The 20,888-nt window shown below is 41.4% G+C and overlaps 1 protein-coding gene and 1 long non-coding RNA gene across 4 annotated transcripts in view; one reads left to right on the top strand and one right to left on the bottom strand.

Annotated features, from left to right (window-relative positions):
• LOC122544481 (uncharacterized protein KIAA0408-like) overlaps nucleotides 1-16,480 on the bottom strand; it is a 36,601-nt gene extending 20,121 nt beyond the window's left edge. Inside the window, exons 1-4 of one of the 3 annotated variants that reach the window (XM_087980468.1) lie at nucleotides 15,967-16,480; nucleotides 13,995-14,067; nucleotides 12,733-12,848; nucleotides 4,501-4,668 (exon numbers count right to left, since the gene is read on the bottom strand). Coding sequence is in view for 1 of the 3 variants with exons in the window: in XM_043683719.2 (XP_043539654.2) it covers nucleotides 4,501-4,668; nucleotides 11,381-11,590 (378 nt within the window). In the remaining 2 variants the exon portion in view is untranslated. Of the gene's footprint in view, nucleotides 1-4,500; nucleotides 4,669-11,380; nucleotides 11,688-12,732; nucleotides 13,027-13,994; nucleotides 14,068-15,966 lie in introns of those variants that run through there. The other 2 variants (XM_087980472.1, XM_043683719.2) reach the window with 2 other exon arrangements.
• On the top strand, nucleotides 13,253-16,830 carry LOC148150603 (uncharacterized). The gene is made up of 2 exons (XR_015753464.1): nucleotides 13,253-13,389; nucleotides 16,474-16,830. It is a non-coding gene; the product is annotated as an uncharacterized LOC148150603 (long non-coding RNA).
• The last annotated feature ends 4,058 nt before the right edge of the window (nucleotides 16,831-20,888 follow it).

Below are 20,888 nucleotides of genomic sequence, written 5' to 3'. Positions count from 1 at the left end.
ATATCAGCATCTCTGAACAGATTGGTTAGGAAAATATCTCTAACATACAGTATTTGGTATACATGTCTAGTAAAGTGAATCTCAGTTTCTTTCTGTAATAAAATAGGAGAATGCACCCCCATCCACAGCACATTACTCAAGTGTGATACTTTCAATTTTGGGGCTACATTTTGATTTTTAAATGCTCATTATTATTTTTACCAATTAATTTATGAGGTAATTCAATGCTTGCTCTATTACAATGCTTACTCTATTTGTTTAACATAAGGAATTTGACTTTCACAAAAACAGGATTAGAAGAATTTAATTATCAACCCTTCATTAAAATTAAAGCAACAGCATATAAGGAAAGCATCATTTGTTTGAGAAATTGTAGTACTTAAGCTGGCACAAGACAATAGGCATAATTTAACAACAAATGTGTACTTTTCAAAATAACTGACATACACTTCTGACAAAAAAAAATACACATCACTTTATCACACCATCTTCAAACTGGTGAGGTCACAGCTAAGGCATTTCAAAGGCATATGTACAAAACTGGAATGTTTTAACCAGGTAGTTAGTACCTGACTCACTGCATCTCTGATCTCAGTCCCAGATTTAAATTTAATAACTGACAAGTGTTCATTACAACAGAATTGACTAAAATTGATCCCGTATAGTACCTCTTGAACATATACAACTTTAAACTAGAAACTCCACATTAATTTTCAAGGAATGTATTAACTCAGTGATTTAAGTGTCTCTAACTCCAAGTTAGCTGAGTATTCCTTTATTGACAGTTATCAAACAGGAGTTGGAGCAAATCAGAGTTCTGAAAGAGAGTCATTGGGCCCAAAACGTTACTTCTGCTTTCTCTCCACAGTTCTTTATTTCTTGTTTAAACCATCCCCTTTTCTTTGCTATCTCTTTCTCCCAACCACTCTAAAATCCCCTTCTCCCCAGTCCCATTCATTTCCCTTTTTTCTTCATGAGCAGCATTAATCTCCATGTTGGAATCACCCTTCACCTAATGAGCCCATGAGCAGCAAATGTGGGAGAAATGGCCTGTGATCAGAGGAACAGTTCCTCAGAGATTCTGCCCATTCTATTATGGGGGGCACTTTGCCACCAATTGATTGCCCCCAGTTTGAAAATTCCTGTGCATTTTGATGGCTTTCTGCTATCCCAGGGTCTTTTGAAACTTGGTCAAATAGGCCTCTAATTATCAGACTTGAGACTCTGATAGTGAAATTTAACATGAAAACATTAGATACCAGTTCTTTAGCACTTAATGGAGTGTGAGCTGGGCAACCTTGAGAAGGAACAGGATGAGAAAATGAAGCAAAATAGCGTGATGCAATGTGATCTCATCTTCACCCCATGTCAACAGCAGTACTTTGGATCATCCATTAGTCACTACTCTATAGTTAGAAGTCTGTGTAGTTTATCTTCTGTGGATATTTTGGTAAGGAATTTTTAGCTATGCTGGAAAATTGTTTAAAAAAATGCAACAGATATTTGGATTAAAACTGGGAAAGGTGATCTCAAGAAATGCATTCATGATAGATATTGCTTGATTTGCAAGAACTTCACTTTATTTTGACATTTTAATTTTGAATAAGTGAAAAATGAGCATATTGTCATTTAGTGAATATGTACAAATGTAACTAATTAGCTAACACTGTACCTATTATTAAGTTTTTGATTTGCAGTTAGAACTCATTAAACTGAGTGACTTCTCACCACAAATGTCAGCAGTGCTCTTCACTAGCATTTACAGCATTCATTTCAATTGGATAATGCCACAATGAAATTTTACTCTCAGACCAAAAGAGCACTGTTTATTACACAATTAATTAAAACAATAAGGGATTAAAATTTATTGACTATTCTATCTGTTGTATACAAGTTAAATCTATTTAAAAAGATTTATGTTTTCAATTCAGTTATGCTCAAGACAAAAAAAAACTACTTTAATATGCTTCCTGAAGATTGATGGAAGTTACCTAAATTATAAAACTTAAGACTTAGTACTCAATTATCAAGGTAAAGGTCAAGTATCAAGACGTAAACCAAACAAATGATTGTCACCATGCTCTGCACACAACAGTACATCATGGACCATTACCAGACACTCTCTTGATTATGGGGTGAAATTGTTTTTGGAACACACAAAAAAATGTTCATTACAAATACAATTTAAATTTGATGTTCAAAGATAATAAAACACATGTATACTGCACATTTGTTATTATTCTTTGTGTTGAGTTCAGACACTAAGTAGTAGAAGTTGTGCAGCTACAAATCACTGGAATGAAGTATATCAGGAAACTGGTTATTAATTTTTTAAAGATAGATCTAAGGATGTTGTGATTTTGATTTCATGTTTCTAAACATGCGGAATTTGTGTGTACAACCAGGTTTCTCAGTATGACTTGTGCTTATTTGGAAGCAATGTGGGTCAAGGATTGTAGCTGAAAAATGTGTTGCTGGAAAAGCGCAGCAGGTCAGGCAGCATACAAGGAGCAGGAGAATCGATGTTTCGGGCATAAGCCCTTCTTCAGGAATGAGGAGGGTGTGCCAAGCAGGCGAAGACAAAAGGTAGGGAGGAGGGACTTAGGGGAGGAGCGTTGGGAATGCGATAGGTGGAAGGAGGTTAAGGTGAGGGTGATAGGCCGGAGAGGGGGTGGGGGGGGTCGGAGAGATCGGGAAGAAGATTGCAGGTCGAGAAGGCGGTGCTGAGTCCGAGGGTTGGGACTGAGATAAAGTGTGGGGAGGGGAAATGAGAAAGCTGGAGAAATCTGCATTCATCCCTTGTGGCTGGAGGGTTCCTAGACGGAAGATGAGGCGCTCTTCCTCCAGGCGCCGTGTTGCCATGGTCTGGTGATGGAGGAGGCCAAGGACCTGCATGTCCTTGGCGGAGTGGGTGGGGGAGTAAAGTGTTCAGCCACGGGGCGGTTGGGTTGGTTGGTGTGGGTGTTCTTGAAATGTTCCACAAGTAGGCGGCCTGTCTCCCCAATGTAGAGGAGGCCACATCGGGTGCAGCGGATTCAGTAAATGATGTGTGTGGAGGTGCAGGTGAATTTGTGATGGATATGGAAGGATCCCTTGGGGCTTTGGAGGGAAGTGAGGGGGGAGGTGTGGGTGCAAGTTTTGCATTTCTTGTACACAACTTGTTTTGTTTTGGTTAATGAGGATTAGTTGGGTCCTGGGAGCTGGGAGAGGTGAGAGACCCTGCTTCAATTGTCATCTTAGTTATGATTGTTATGAATCATAATTAATGAGTTGGCTTCTCAAATCCTCCAACTACAGGCAGATCCGATCATCACTCATCCTTGCTGTGAAATGCTGCTTAGGTCAGCTGCATTTTTTATTGTCAATTAATGATTTCTTTAAATTTGTAATACCTTAAAATACAGTGTAAATATCCCATTAGATTGTTACAGTGTGCTGCCAGAAAGTAAACTTTTTTTGGAATCCAAGTAGAATTGAATTATTTTTCAATAATTAATCATCATTACTGGATTAAGCGAGGAACTACATTATACCCTGTTTTATACGAGTCAATGTAGAACACCTAAGTACTGTTTGACTGACTCAGCTCTAACCCTACTTTATTTGAGAGAGTGGAAGCCCTGCTCCATTTAGTTTTATATCACAGAACAAGAACGTGAAGCCTTTCATTGTCACATGGACAAGCTTACATCCTTTCACAACATGATATCCTCTAAAGGACCTGGCATTGCCATTATAAAAGAAAGTTGAGAGGTATATTTTGTGAAGAGGGGTAAGTGAAATAACATCTGCATTCTACTTTGGACTAATTTTAACACGTTGCCTTTGAAAAAGAGAAGTTTTGTCTTTTACTACTCAAGTCTCTATCAACTGAATGTGGACACTTACTGTTGTTATACATTTTATATATACTCTAAAATTTAAATTTATGTATGACTTTTGTAGTCTTCTGTATGAGCTGTAAATTGTGTAGTTTCAACATTACATACAATTTTAGAATTTATAATAAAAGCTAATCTTTTAAGTACCAACAGCCACATGTAAGACACAAATTCAAACAGAACATCCTTCAAAATGAATAGTAACTGATCATGTTTGATTGATTGAGGAATGCTCGTTAATTAAGTCTGAGATGAGTCATGAGGATAAGACAACACACATCTTCTATCCTGAACTGAAGAAGATATGTAAAATGTCCTGCTATCTTGGTGAGAAATCATCAAATAAAGGAAATGAAGTGCAAGAAAAGAATGGTCTTGTGACAATAGTCATCTTATGGAACCAATCAGGAGAAAACCGGAAGCGATGCTACTCTGATTACTTTTACTGTTAAAGAAATCAATCTGGATTTGGGTACATTGGCTAAACAGTTTATCTGAGATTGTTCACAAACTAACAGGTCAATTAGAACTTAGGATATCTCTGATCATACATAAAGAGTAGTGGTTAGTAATTGTTAGTCTTGCAATCATGTAGCAATTTTTCCATGGAAAAGTTTACCTGTTCAATACGACACTTCAGTTCTGCTCTCTCTAGTTCCCAAGCATATTTGTCACTTGAGTACTGTTGTTGCAGTTCTGCTCTTTGATCTTCCTCCTCTTTAACCTTAAGCTGAACACCTTCCAAAACCGACTTAAGATCAAACAAAATTCTTCTGTTTTCAGCAGCCTAGAATAAAAGTTACAACACTTTAGATATATATTTGAAAACCAAATTAAATATATACTTTGTTCGTTATGTATCAGCATGGGTGAAGAACAGCACTCTCACTCCTGTGCCAAATTTTGCTGTTTTGAGTTGTTATGTTCCATAAGAAAATTCTAAGCACATAATGTAGGATGCCACTGCAGTATAAAACTGAAACTAAATGGCTTAGAAGGTTAGTCATTACACCAAGGCTCTCTCTATATGTTCTGATAGATGCTAAGTGCTCATAGCACTATTTGGTCAGCATTCAAGCCTCACCAAAATTACCAAAAAATCACTTTCCATGGGATGCCATTGTTAAGTGTTGCTGAAACTGGTATACATGGGTCAGTATTTCAGGAAGGCTGGGAATGGAACTAGATCAAATGTTGCATTTCTGGAGCTGTTTTAATCTGGTTAATGGCATATTCAATCTAATTATTTCCACAAATCAAAGAATTGTTAAACTGGACATCAAAATAAGGGATTCTGTTTAATAAACAGTCACAATGTCTGTATCCCATGGTACTGTTTAAAGGATGTTTCTTACCTTTGTCCTGGCCAAACATTCAGCTTTTGACTAGTATCATGGAAACAGGCTCTGAGCAATGTGGACTTTCATAGGAAATCTGGGATAATCACGGGAAAAGTGAAGTCTTTCTCAATGTCAAGAAAAACTTGTTGCATTTTCAAACATACCTCAGGACAAAATTCTGACTGGATAGCAGCATGATGCCTACGAATAGGCATTATTATTGTTACGGCTTCATTAACTATCTCTAATGCGCAGCTTCTTAGTGTACTATTTACTGTGAGGCAAGTCGACATCAACACTTCCCATCATGAAAGTCAGAGCGGGTACTTGGCGACTTCAGTTTGCTGGTTATTACTTCAGACCATCATCGTGCACATCCAGCAACAAAATGTCAGGGAACTCTCCAGGACACCAGTCACACTCAACCACACCACTCCCCCTACCCATCCTTGGACACTGGTATCTGTGTCTAGATTAGAGTGGTGCTGGAAAAGGACAGCAGGTCAGGCAGCATCTAAGGAGCAGGAAAATTGACATTTCAGGCAAAAGCCCTTCATCAGGAATAGAGGCAGGGAGCCTGCAAGGTGGAGAGATAAATGAGATGGGGTGGGGGTGGGGAGAAAGTAGCATAGAGTACCACAGGTGAATGGGGGTGGGAATGGAGGTGGTAGGTCAGAGAGGAGGGTGGGGGAAGGTAGCAAAGAGTACAATGGGTGAATGGGGGTGGGGATGAAGGTGATAGGTCAGAGAGGAGGGTGGAGTAGATAGGTGGAAAGGAAGATAGGCAGGTAGGACAAGCCATGGGGACAGTGCTGAGCTGGAAGGCTGGAGCTGGGGTGAGGTGGGGGAAAGGGAAATGAGGAAACTGGTAAAATACACATTGCTGCCCCGGGGTTAAAGTGTTCCGAGGTGGAAGATGAGGCGTTCTTCCTCCAGGTGTCAGGTGGTGAAGGAACGGCGGTGGAGGAGGCCCCGGACCTGCATGTCCTCAGCAGAGTGGGAAGGGGAGTTGAAATGTTGGGCCACAGGGCGGTGGGGTTGATTGGTGCGAATGTCCCGAAGATGTTCCCTAAAGCACTCTGCTAGGAGGTGTCCAGTCTCCCTAATGTAGAGGAGACCACATCGGGAGCAACGGATACAATCGTCGTCATTTCAGGTTACAGCGGGATATAGATAAGCTGCAGAACTGGGCAGAAAGGTGGCAAATGGAGTTCAATGTAGCTAAGTGTGAGGTGATTCACTTTGGTAAGAGTAACAAAAAGATGGGGTACTGGGCTAATGGTCGGATACTTGGTAGTGTGGATGAGCAGAGGGATCTTGGTGTCCATGTACATAGATCTCTGAAAGTTGCCACCCAAGTAAATAGTGCGGTGAAGAAGGCATATGGCGTACTGGCTTTTATTAGTAGAGGAATTGAGTTCTGGAGTCCTGAGGTCATGTTGCAGTTGTATAAGACTCTGGTGCGGCCGCATCTGGAGTATTGTGTGCAGTTTTGGTCGCCATACTATGGGAAGGATGTGGAGGCACTGGAACGGGTGCAGAGGAGGTTTACCAGGATGTTGCCTGGTATGGTAGGAAGATCGTATGAGGAAAGGCTGAGGCACTTGGGGTTGTTTTCATTGGAGAAAAGAAGGTTTAGGGGTGACTTGATAGAGGTGTACAAGATGAGTAGGGGTTTAGATAGGGTTGACCGTGAGAACCTTTTTCCACGTATGGAGTCAGCTATTACGAGGGGGCATAGCTTTAAATTAAGGGGTGGTAGGTATAGGACAGATGTTAGGGGTAGGTTCTTTACTCAGCGAGTCGTGAGTTCATGGAATGCCCTGCCAGTAGCAGTGGTGGACTCTCCCTCTTTATGGGCATTTAAGCGGTTATTGGATAGGCATATGGAGGATAATGGGCTAGTGTAGGTTAGGTGGGCTTGGATCGGCGCAACATCGAGGGCCAAAGGGCCTGTACTGCGCTGTATTCTTCTATGTTCTATGTTCTATCTATGTTCTAAATGATATTGGTGGATGTGCAGGTGAAACTTTGATGAATGTGGAAGGCACCTTTGGGGCCTTGGATGGAGGTGAGGGAGGAGGTGTGGGTGCAGGTTTTTCACTGGTATCTGATGCTAGCTCACAGTCTCAATTCACTTGCAGAGCACTTCTACACCTTAAAGCTGAACTTCAGGATGCACCAGAAGCTAGCACTGAAAAATTGCTCCAAGGACATTGTGTGCGAGGTCAGGCAGCCAGTTCATTGAGTGGACTAGGCTGCATCTCAGAAGGGCTGCTTACTTGCTGTCTTTGCTCACCTTGAGCTCACAGCATCTCTGCCTTGTCCTTTGTGTACTTTGCCTCTAATCCTCTCCCCCTCAACACCACCTGACAAGGGTTACCAAGCTCACATTACTTCTGCCTTGCCACTTAGTGCCGACAAAACCAGGAAAGTCATGATTGTCACCAGTCTCAATCAGTGAAAGGTGATAGAACTTCAGTCAGTGGGCCCTCAGTACCTAAGTCAAAGATAATTTCCAATTCCAGACCAGAGGCAAAGTCAGTCAGCCATTCAGTCAGCGTCAGCATCTTCTGCTAATATAGGGTAAGGACCCAAATTTCAGGCAGCCCACCACCTAACTTGGTTATTTCTGTCCCAATACAGGGATTTTCTCCTGGAATGAGAGAAAGGTACAGGTTGAATGACATGAAAATTGGTGTCACAGCTGTTAATGTTGGTGCAGGTCAGAGAAAATTGGTAAATTACCCCAAATGCATGAGGAGGCAGTGCAGAGGGCATAAATGATTAGTGGGGTCAGATGTTGATGGGTGAGAATAAGTGAAGATGTTGCAGGCAATAGTGAGGGTGATACCTACCAAGCGTGTGCATTACCAGAGATAAGATGGTAGCTCTTACCCTGGTGGAATGAAAGATTATTGATCATCTTCCTGTACTGTTGGGTACTCCTTCAGATAGCTGAGATTGCACTGACAGGGGTGGCAACCTCGGACAGGCTCACCGAGTGTGCTATCCTGGCCTCCACTGCTGGTCCTTTGGGAAAACAACAGCCCCCCCCCCACTGCATCACCTCATCCACCAGAAGCTCTAGGTCCATAGAGGTGAGACAACAGTTTCCCCTCTTCTGCTGTGTTCAGGACAAGTGCCAGTCACTGTAAAGGCAACTCTGGACCTGACCATGCTTCTCCACGTGCATAATATCTTTTTAAAGACGGTGCCAGCACAAGGAGGATTGTCTATTTCAGGTTACCTAAATGGTGGCAGGTTCTTCAGGTTATGGCGGTGGGGAGAATCAAGCTAGCATCAAACAAGAAATAATCGTTATGGGGGCAGAGTAGGCAAGTTTGGGACAATATGGCAAGAAATCTCAATAGGTATCGGAGTGAAACCCTCCATGAAATTCAAGCAAATTGACATCGCCAAACTGTGACAGGTTTCAGTCCAAAATTTTAATTTTATTTGTTCATGAGATGTGGGCATCACTGGCTAGGCCAGCATTTATTACCATCCTTAATTGGACTGGAGAGGATGTTGGTGAGATGCCTTCTGAACTACTGAAGTCTTTGGGATATGGGGGCCCTCAATACTGTGAGGTATAGGGAAAGGCTGAATAGGTTACTTTCCCTGGAGTGTTGGAGGCTGAAGGGTCACCTTATAGAGGTTTATAAAATCACGAGAGGCATGGATATGGCAAATAGACAAGGTACTTTCCCCAAGATAGCGGAGTCCAAAATTATAGGGCATAGGTTTAAGGTGAGAGGGAAAAGATTTAAAAGTGAACTAAGGGGCAACATTTTCATGCAGAGGGGGTGTCTGTATGGAATGAGCTGCCAGAGAGTGGTGTAAGCTGCTACAATTACAACATTTAAAAGGTACATGAATAGGAAGGGTTTAGAGGGATATGGACCAGATTCTGGCAAATGGGACCAGATTTATTGAGAATATCTGTATGGCATGGACAAGTTTAACCGAAGGGTCTGTTTCTGTGCTGTACATCTCTATGACTCTTTGTTAAGAAGTGGGTTTGTGATTTTGGTCCAGCAACAATGAAGGAATGGTGTTGTAGTCCCAAGTCAGGACGATATGCAACTGAAGTGGTGGTATTCCTATACATCTGCTTCTGGTACAGGTCGTGGATTTGGAAGATATTGTTGAAGGAGCCTTGTTGAATTAGTATAGATTTTTTTTGAAGGAAGTTTAACAAAGCACTTAGAAACTAACAGTATGATCAAAGCCAATAAAGCTTTTTGAATAAGAAATCGTCTGATATATTTATTAGAGGCTATTCTGGGGGTGCAACTACTTTGGTAAAAGTAGGCAAACAATAGACAATAGGTGCAGGAGTAGACCATTCTGCCCTTTGAGCCTGCACCAACATTCATTATGATCATGGCTGATCATCCTCAATCAGTATCCTGTTCCTGCCTTATCTCCATAACCTTTGATTCCACTATCCTTGAGAGCTCTATCCAACTCTTTCTTAAACGAATCCAGAGACTGGGCTTCCACTGCCTTCTGGGGCAGAGCATTCCACACACCCACCACTCTCTAGGTGAAGAAGTTTCTCCTCATCTCTGTCCTAAATGGCCTACCCCTTATTTTTAAGCTGTGTCCTCTGGTTCGGCACTCACCCATCAGCGGAAACCTGTTTCCTGCCTCCAGAGTGTCCAATCCTTTAATAATCTTATACGTCTCAATCAGATCCCCTCTCAGTCTTCTAAACTCCAGGGTATACAAGCCCAGTCACTCCAATCTTCCAACATAAGATAGTCCCGCCATTCCAGGAATTGACCTTGTGAACCTACGCTGCACTCCCTCACTTGCCAGAATGTCTTTCCTCAAATTTGGAGACCAGAACTGCACACAATATTTCAGGTGTGGTCTCACCAGGGCCCTGTACAGATGCAGAAGAACCTCTTTGCTTCTATACTCAATCCCTCTTGTTATGAAGGCCAGCATGCTATTAGCTTTCTTCACTACTGGCAAACTGGCAAATGTAGTAACTTGGATTTCCAGAAGGCATTCAATAAGATGCCACACAAAGATTAATAGGCAAAATAAGGATTCATGAAGTTGGAGATAATGTATTAGCATAGATTGAATTTTAGTTAATGGACAAGAAACAAAATGTAAGAATAAATGGGTCTGCTGACATTACAAAACTAGGTGGAAACATAAGCTGTAAGGACACAGAGAAGCTGCAAAGAGATTATTTAGTCATTTATTTCATTCATGCTTATGCAACACTGCTGTACGCAAACTCGCTGATGTGTTTTCCCATATTACAACAATGATTGCACTTCAAAAGTAAAACCTTGGCTGTTAAAAGTTGTGGAAAGTCCTGAATGCCAGTTCCATTCTTTTTTTTACTCCTCATATTCACGCACAGTTCTTTAAACCAGCATGGAAATATAATTACAGTTGTCACTCAGTAAGTAGAGCATGTAAAGTATTATTTGTAGTTCGCTAAGTGCCTTCTTATGTAACTACTCAAAAGGCACCCGCAGAAAAATAGATAACAACTTGGTATTTAAATCAGATTATTTAAGTATTGTTTTGAAAGTCAATGTCATTGTCCGCATTCACAACACAGCAATCTTCAACACTGTGACGTTTTGGGAGCGAGGGTACTTAAGGAAGCAACATATAGAATAGTTAAAAGTGTAAAGAGTTGTTATGCACCATCCGAACGAGAGAAACGTTTGATTATTTAACTTTGAGCTCCAACTTTTTATGTTGATAAATTTCACATAAAGTAATAAAACAGAAAATGCTGGAGAAACTCAGCAGGTCTGGCAGCATCTGTGGCGAGAGAAATAGAGTTAACCTTTCCCGTGCAATGTAGCTCTTCATAAAGTACTATCTTTGCTAATTTTAAAATGGGGCAGTATACCGAGCAGTTGCGCTCAAACAGAAAGCTATCAACTTATTTAACGGTAAATTTAGAACTCAACGTGAACAACTGTAAACTGCTTCTTTAATCCAACATAGGACTGTAAAATACAAGGGACTTTATTTTTATACGATCTGACTCGCGAATGACGTTAATGGTGAGAACACTGATAAAGAAACGAATGAAGTGTTCCCCAAATAACTTTACCCCTCCCCTGGACTTCGCTGACACTGTCCAGTGAGTAGACACTGCTGCTCTGTATTTACTTGGATCTCAGCGAGTTCCCTCAATAACATCTCCTTTTCTTTCAGCCAGGCTTCTTTCTCTTGTCTGTAGCGTTTCTTAGCTTCCTCGAATTTCCTCCCGAGTTTGAAGAGCTGATACTGGAGTTCGTATTTATCAGGTTGCGTTTCGCAGTCGATCGTTTGCACAGCTCCCTGTCGTCTCGGCTCCTCAGAGCCGCCTGAAGTTGACATGTTTCCGGGCGGTAGTGTGCCTCCTCTCGCTCCCTTTCTCCCGGAGCTGCCTGCACGACTCGAGCTGAGAGCTTCGCTCGCACAGTCTCCCGCCAGAAGTCTCTGCACAGCGTCCAACCTCATCCCACACCGCCGGCGTTCGAGCCAGCAGGGAAAGTGCTGTTTGTCTCGCCATCAGCTTCACCCCCCCCCCCCCCCCGAGCAAATCATCCAGAAAAGGAGTGGACAGCCGCTCCATCTAAAACCAGCCCTGGCTCCGGGAATCCTCGCCTCTCGGCGTTGCTAATATGGGTCAGCAGCATCGGTTACACAGGTCGCCTGCTCGCAAGGTCAAGTCGGGAACACCACAAGGTCGCCCCATCTAACTCTGCAGATCCCTACACATTCCTGAAGAAGGGCTTATGCCCGAAACGTCGATTCTCCTGTTCCCTGGATGCTGCCTGACCTGCTGCGCTTTTCCAGCAACACATTTTCAGCTCTGATCTCCAGCATCTGCAGACCTCACTTTCTCCTCAAAGATCCCTATACTCGCTTGTGTCCAGTTTATTTCACACCACCCTTGCCGTTTCGCGCCTCGAGAAAATTATCTTTACAGGCGCTACATAAATGCAACTCTCTACACCCACTCTAAACAACACTTCGCAAAACTACCACTTCAATGCTCCCAGCGTCCAGGTTCCTAAATATAGTTGGTGATGCAAGACGGCACCTCTCGCAGCTCGGAAAACGGAGTGAGCTGTTCTCCCTCCAGCTGTTCCACACACTTTCAAAGCTTCCACTGCTCTGCATTTCATGCTCGGTTGTAGGATGAGTAAACAAAACGCCATTCACTGTCGGGCCGTTGACGGGCCGTTCCTCCAGAAGACAGCAGCTGGCTATATTCTAGACAGAAACGAAAATTGGCAGAAGCCCGGCTACTTAACTGCTTTCACTGGACAACAGGAATTCACTGAATAAATGCATTTTTCAATGCATCAGCTCATAAAGATAAACCAGTTGGACTACAACCTGGTGGTGTGTGCTGTTTAACATAAAAATAAATGCATTTTACCATTCACCAAATCTAGTTTAAATGCTAACAGCAATATCAGAGCATCTGTCAGCAAGTACAGCTGTCAAAAAGAAAAGTTGTTGTCTCTCACCTGGCTTCCTCCTTACAGTTAGCCCCAGTCTTGTCCCTTTCGGAATAGGCTGAAAGGGCTGGTCCAGAAGAGTGCGGGATACTGGATGCAGAGAGTTGACGCGGCTCCTGTAACCTCTGAGAAAGGCAAAGAGACGTCAGAAACATTGTTCCACTTTCTCCACCAGCCCAAAGGCAGCCCACTTCAGAACATGTGATTGTAAAGACACTTTCCAGCCTGCTTGTACAAGCCGAGGTTTACCACAGGAAATTTGACCCTTCCCCGTCTACTCCCAGATCGGGGCCACTTTTAGTGGTGATGTCAAATGAGACAAACCCAGACTGAATGTCACATTCCGTTTAGCGCGTTAATCCAGAGGTCACAACCCCTTCATGGGCACAACCGCCAGAATCCAAGCAAAAATAGGTGCTAGGACTTTGTGACATGTAGGAGCGTCTGATCAACTACATATTGTGGTTGGTGGAATATTATGGTAACATAAACTCGCCGCTTATCCCGTCTAAAACGGATGTGAACATATGCAGGTTCTCCTTGGTATGGAACAGAAATCTGTGCCCTATCTTTGTTTTTGTCATTACTGGTCGTGAATGACACACGGAACGTAACCGGATGTTTACAAGTGAAATCTGTGGCGAAAGATCACAACCTAAATATCAGGTAACAAGTGTTACACTGAGGGACCCGAATGACCCAGCTTTGAGGTGCTCTTAATGAACTTGCGTCATTGACGATGTCTTAAGAAACCAAACAGTTTGTGATGAATTTAACTATTTTATGCCATCACATTGTGCAGATCTGTTACGTTAAAAATACTTGCACTTATATAGCGCCCTTCGCAAACTCATGTCTTGCTTTACAAAAAGGAAAGTAATTTTGAAGTACAGTCACTGTGACAGCCAGTTTGGATTAAAAACAAAACCCGCCCCGCACAAATGACAAAGCAACAATGAACAAATGATCTTGTCTGTTCTAAGTTACAATGCTTGAAGGATAAATACAGCCAGCACGTTGGAGATATCATCTCTTTTCCTTTTGAAATAGTGTCATTCAAAGGGCACTTGAGGTTGATTACAGGTTTCATCTTTAAAAATGGCATCCCTAAAAGGGCAACACTTGGTTCTGCACTGGAGAGTCAGACTTGATTCTTGAGGTTGGACTTGAAGCTGAACCTTTTGACTCAGAGTGAGTGAGTGCCACCAAGTCGTAAGTCAATCATGAAGCTAAATTTATAACGCAGGTTTGACCTTTACCTGCTGACTCACCTTTCACAGGATCACCCTAGTCTCATTTTTCCACTTTCTTTTCCTTCTTTGACCATTGGTAGGAGCCTTTATTCTGCAAATAAATGAAATAGAATTGTTTATGTATCCTTCCACCAATCATATCAAAATAATGATTATGCACAAATAAGTTTAAATATTGAAAATATGCAACCGATCAGTCAGCTGCATCTGTGGGAAAAGAATCGTTTCATGTTTCTTTTCACATCAAAGCTGGAAAAATGCTCATGGTGAATAGCTTTTCAAGCAATCGTGATAGGATTGGAGAGTGGAGGTAAAATAGGAAAGAACAAAGGTAAAGGTCGATAAATAGGATAGAAGGCAGAAGTGACTAATTAACAAAAGCCATAACAGTGCACAATAAAAGGGAGGAATAATGGGCCAACTTCAGCTCTAATTAAAGGTAATCTACCAGAAAATCTCACTTTGTTTCTCCATCCACTGCTACTGACAGATCTATATATATTTCCAGAATGTTCAGCTCCTATTGCACAGAACAAAGCATACAGCACAAACAGAAGCCATTTGGTCCACTGTCTCTCTACTGGTTCTCTGCAACTGCAACTCAGCTAGTCCTAACCCCACTGTAGCCAAAATTCTCTTCTGATAATTATCCAGCACACATGTATTTCAAATTTCCAGTATCTAAAATAATAGACATTTGTGATATACCTTCCAGCTGCTCACTGTCAAAATCTTGGGTCATATTAAATAGAAATGAGTTATGGAGGAAAACACTTTATTTCTTCAACATTTGAAACACTGTGGTAATTTCATTCCCAATTGTGGATTATGTGTTCTTTTTGAAGATTTGATTCCTAAAAATCATTTTGAGACTGTTAATCTACTAGCAATATCTTGAGAAGTATAGCTTTTTTTCTGCTGTGTGTCTCTGTAATCAGATTTAGCTTCTGTAATCAAGAGATTTTAGTGAACTCAGAGTGAACTCATGTTAAAAATAGTGACTTAACCCACTCAATCCACTCAGTTATATCATTGATGCATAAGCAAGCACTGAAAGGACAAACACATGAGCTAATGGGAAAGGGAATGGAGAATAACAGCTTCTGTCAGAAGGGCAAAAATATGTATATTCAGAGATATAACAAAAGCAAAGATCACATGAACAAATATTGCTCTTGAAGTTAATCCAGATAAGCTGAGGATAATAACTTTCTTTAAAATGACTGGATTGTTGCTCACTTATACATGGCGAAGATGTATCTTATAAATTAAACACGTGTAAGATAATAGCAACACTTTTACTCTGCAGGTGACAACTTTCTTTAATCATCAGTGCACAGCTGGCATTGGGGCTTTAAGGGGCTTTCTGTCTTCAGGGATGTTGCCAGACTGGTTGAGTTCTCTAGCACTTTACATTTTATTTCAATCTCCAGCATTTACAGTTCTCTATTTATTTGACTTGTATTCCCTCTGAATCAAAGAAAAAGCACCAACACTTCACTAACTCGCTTAGGAATAGTAAACTTGGCCATCATCCATTATGCTACTTATTATTTATTTTGTTTACCAACACTGTCTCTGACTTTACTGCAATTAGCTAAAGGGAATTGAAGAATTGGTAAGATGCTGTCACTGTTCTGAATTGTTAAAACAGTTTTATACAGTTCCAAAGTCCACAAAATAGGTGAACAGGAGTTTGCAAAAACTATACTGGCTTTATAAAAAAATCATCAAATTATGCTGCGCATGTGGTAAGCATCCTTAGAATTTGTTTCACAAATTTTGTTGTGCTGAACTCATGTAAAGGGTGGATTTTAATTGTGGCTGCTGTCCCCAGCAGCAAAACAGGAAGTGGGTACCTCATCAGTGCTGTGCTTGTTGTTGGTTACTGATAATTACAACTAAAACTAATATTAAAAGTATAAGTGATGTAGACAGCAAATATATGATCACATTGTATAGGAAGATTTTCAGTGGTGAAACCCATTACCTGACACTGTAGTAGGTATGGAAAGCTGAGAAAGAGCTTTCCACACTATAATGAGGCTCTTGTCAAGCTTTTGCATCCAGAATGCATGAAGAGAGATATCCAAATTATTTAAGAAAACAAATATCCTCTTGCTTAAATTCTTCACAAATATTGATACGTTCCGGTCTTAAGATAGCAGCTAGCAAATACAGGAAGTTATGTAGAAACCTACTGTGGAATTGTCATCTTTCCAAAATATCAAACCTTTACATCATGTAGACATTCCAGTGAAATGAACACAAAAGAACCCAGATAATGCATCATCATAATCGAGTTTGGTTTGAAAGAAAACCATCAAAACCCATTATTCCTGAGATGCTATAGATGACCCCACAGTTTATCTTTTAAGCGCATAGATGCACCAAAGCCATCATCTGGAGACCCAGTCATGTGACTGACACTTATAGTTTTGAATAGCTTCAATTATACATTTTTAATGTCTTTCCTTGATCTATTTTCCTCATAAAGACAGAAAACAGCAAAACAGCTCCATGCCTGGTCTTAACCTTGTCTGATTTCAAGAAAGAAACTTCTATTTTGCCAGAGAAGTGAACAAATTCCCAGTTGACAAGAAACATACTGCTGCACTTCAGCTGCCTCACCTGCACCTGAGCTTCGATGAAAAGGAACACTGCCTGACCAGCCAACTGAAAGAACTCACTGAACACACCTGACTCAATAAACTGTAATGCACATGCAAAATTCTGTATCTTCAGCTGTATCACGTTAATTGTTTGAAGACTGGCATCTATGAAGGTGGGGGTGACAGGTGGAGATCAAGATGGATCATTCACCAATAATAAAGGATTAAGCATGAAACCTTGACTCTCTTGGTCCTCAGGTGCTGTCTGTGCTTTTTCCAGTGTCACACTTTATTGACTGACTTCTCCAGCATCTGCAGTCCTCACTACCACTATATTTTTGAAGCCTGCTCCTTCAATTAATTATCTAATTTTCCACCACCATTCATGCCTAGATGTGACAGGATTACAGAACCTAGATTTGATCTATTGTCATGGAATTGCTTAGCTCTATTCATCACTCGCTTACTAACTGTTGCTTAACTTGTAGCTTGGCAAGTGGTCACCTCATTTTCACATATGTTCACTGCTGCTCCTGGTACATCTTACTGCACCTTTCAATGAACTAATGTTGATCCCTCAGATTGATGGTAATGACACAGTGAGGGATTTGCCAAGCCATAAGATCACAGACTGTGATTGAATACAATTCTGCTGCTGTTGATGGCCCACAGAACTTCATGGATGATTTGAGTTTCTAGATCTATTCAAAATCAATTCCATTTAAGAGAATGGTAATGCCACACAGCACAATGGAGCGCAACTGGGGGGAAGATGGCATCAGTGAGTGGTAATTAACAAGCTGTTGTAACCTGTCTATGTTTGTCCTGATACTATTAGACTCCACAGAATCACAGAAGTTTATGATATAGGAGCAATGTGTTTGGCCATCACACTTCAAATGAGCATCTTTATCCTGCTTTCTCCTTATTGTAATTTCTAGCCAAATAATTATCCAATGCCTTCTCGAATGCCTTAATTGAACCTGCCTGTCAAAAGGCATACAATGTGTTAGCTTTTATTGGTAAACCCATCTTTTTCCATGTAACTATTCATTCTATCCTGAATAATTGTTTCAAGGAATTTCTCCACTACTGAAGTTAAACTCACTTGTCAATGCTGGGCTTATCTTTACAATCTTTCTTGAACAAGGCTGTAATTTTTGCAATTCACCAGTCTTCTGGCAACTTCTTTGAATCTAGGGAAAATTGAATTTTTCACTCACAATTCCTTTACTCCTCTTGATGCAACTCATCAGGTCCTGGATCCTTGTCAACTTTAAATACCAACAGTGTCAAAACGTGTGGCACTAGAAAAGCACAGCCGGTCAGGCAGCATCCAAGCAGCAGGAGAGTCGATGTTTCAAGGAGTGAAGAAACATCAGGAATGAAGAACTTATGCTCGAGACCTCGACTCTCCTGCTGCTCGGATGTTGCCTGACTAGCTGTGTTTTTCCAGTGCTGCACTTATTGAGTCCGATTGCCAGGATCTGCAATCCTCACTTTGGATTAGTGGTGCTGGAAGAGCACAGCAGTTCAGGCAGCATCCAAGGAGCTTCGAAATCGACATTTGGGGCAAAAGCCCTTCTCACTTTGTCCTAGTTGAAATACCAACAGTCTATCTAACACTTCTTCCTTATCAACTTTGAACTCTGGTAGTGACAGAGTTTTCTCTCTGTCACAATGGCATGGTAGCATCTTTCTCTTTGATGAAGCCAGCTACAGAGCTTACTTAACATCTCAGCCATGCCTTCTGTTGTGTGGGAAATCCCCCTTTTGGTCCCTAATCGGCCCTACTCCTTTTACCATTATTTTACTATTGATATGTCTATAGAGGAGTTGGAACTTCCCATTATGCTGGCTACCAGTCTTTTCCTAATATTTCTCTTTGCTTCTGTTATCTGGTTTTTCATCCCCCCTCTAAACCTTTTATATTCCTCTTGGTTCTCAACTGTACTATCTCCCTGACACACGTCAGAAGAAAAAAAACAGAAATTGCTGGAAAAGCTCAGCAGGCCCAGCTGCATCTGTGGAGAGAAATCAGAGTTAACATTTTGGGTCCAGTGACCTTCGTTAGAAGCACCCTTTTTCTTTTCCATCTTCATTTTTATTTCCTCTATCATCCAGGGAGATCTGGAGTTGTTTGTCCCACCTTTCCCATTTGAGGGAATATACCACAACTGTTACAAACCATCTCATTTTTAAAGCCCACTGTTCAGTTAGTTTTTTTTTTGTAATCTCTCAGTTCAGTCTATCCTGCCCAAGTCTGTCCTTGCTCCAGTGAAGTCTCTCTATAAATCTTACCATCATCCTGAACCTGACAATACAATGATCAGTGTCTCCTACTGGACAGTTGATCCACTTATTAGATTAGATTAGATTCCCTACAGTGTGGATACAGACCCTTCGGCCCAACAAATCCACACCGACCCTCCAAAGAGTAACCAACCCTGACCCATTTCCCTCTGACTAATGCACCTAACACGATGGACAAGTTAGCATGGCCAATTCACCTGACCTGCACGTCTTTGGACTGTGGGAGGAAACTGGAGCACCGGGAGAAATTCTGTGCAGACACAGGGAGAATGTGAAAACTCCACACAGACAGTTGCCTGAGGCTCGAATTGAACCCTGGCGCTGTGAGACAGCAGTGCTAACCACTGAGCCACTATGCTGCCCTAACCACTGAGCCACCGTGCTGCCCTAGTATTGAAGGCAGAGCTGTAGTTATACAAGCTCATTTCCAAAACCAGGTCTAATAGTGTATCTTATCTTGTTGGAATGAACACATTCTTCTGTAAAGGACTCTGCAGAATTCAGTCTAGGAACATTTGCCCTTTGCAGCCCTTTACACCACTAGGTCAGCACCTTTCCCTGACGGATCAGATCAAATCAGAGGAGTTCTGAAAATTAGAGTCATACAGCATGGAAACAGACCCTTTAGTCCAAGTAACCTAACCTGATCATGTTCCCAAACCAAACTAGTTCCACTTGCCCGCATTTGGCCCATATCCCTCCAAACTTTTCCTATTCATGTACGTATCCAAATATCTTTCAAATATTGTAACTACCTGCATCCACCACTTCCTCTGGCAGTTCATTCTTCATACAAACCACTTTCTGTAAAAAAGGTGCAGCTCATCTCACCTTAAAAATATGCCCCCTGCTTTTGAACTTCCCTACCTTTTGGTAAAGACCCTTGCTACTCACTTTATCTATGCCCCGCATAATTTTACACACCTCTATAAGGCTACCCCTTGACTTCCTATGCTCCAATGAAAAAAGTTCCAGCCTATCTTTATACTATCCATTCCCAACAACATCCTGGTAAATCTTTTCTGAACCCTCCAATTTAATATTATCCTTCTGAGATCAGAACTGCACACACTACTCTAGAAGAGGCCTCACTGATGTCCTGTACAAGCTCAACATGACATTCCAACTCCTAGACTCAAAAGTCTGAACAATGAAGGCAAATATGCTAAACACCTTCTTGACCACCCTGTATACATGTGACACAAATTTCAAATAATTATGCTCCGAGAAATAAGAATTAAAAAAGGTCATTCTCTCTTATAACTGAAATTTGATGCTGTTGTAAAGCACCATTCTAACTGTTGGTGAATTATTACTTCTTATTGCACAGATTTCATTTGCTTAAATTAAGCTTTTATGAACAAAAATTGGTGAATTTAGCAGCACAAAGGACATCTTTGATCTCAACAAATTAAACTCCCACTTTGGTTAGATAATGTGCACCATACCCGAAAATGTTAAAATGTAAAATGTTACAAAGTGTAATCTCTGGTGTAGCTCAGGGACCAGCTTGAGTAATTAATGTGAACATCACAACTGATCTTTCCCGATTCCTGACCTGACTATTACAGGACCCAATTAACCCTAACCCTAATTACCACACAGATCTGATTACACCTCTACCCCTGCTAACCCTCTGAACCTGACTACCCACATGACCCACCACCTTCTGACTATCCATCCAAACAACAGCAATTATCTAAATAACCTGTGGTGATGACGCCTTGACTATAACTAATCCCTTACCTTGACAGCATCAACTACTCTGTCAATCTGACCCAACTACATTCAATCGTATAATCCACCTGACCTGACTACCACTCAAATTGACTACTCCCTGCCTATACACTGACTTACCTGGATGTTGTAATATGGTCGCGGTGCAATATTAATGACCAGGTGGTGTGTGCCATGGGTGGAACTTTGTAAACTGGTGGTACATCAGATGGCTGGAGAGTCAGTGACAGTCTCACTCTGCTTGGTAAAA

This window comes from Chiloscyllium plagiosum, unplaced genomic scaffold (genome assembly GCF_037043375.1).
Source record: "Chiloscyllium plagiosum isolate Xiang-an unplaced genomic scaffold, Cpla_swu_hap1 HiC_scaffold_3, whole genome shotgun sequence".
Classification (NCBI taxonomy): Eukaryota; Metazoa; Chordata; class Chondrichthyes; order Orectolobiformes; family Hemiscylliidae; genus Chiloscyllium; species Chiloscyllium plagiosum.
The sequence above is the reverse complement of the archived record's forward strand: the minus strand, read 5'-3'. Positions and strand labels throughout refer to the sequence as shown.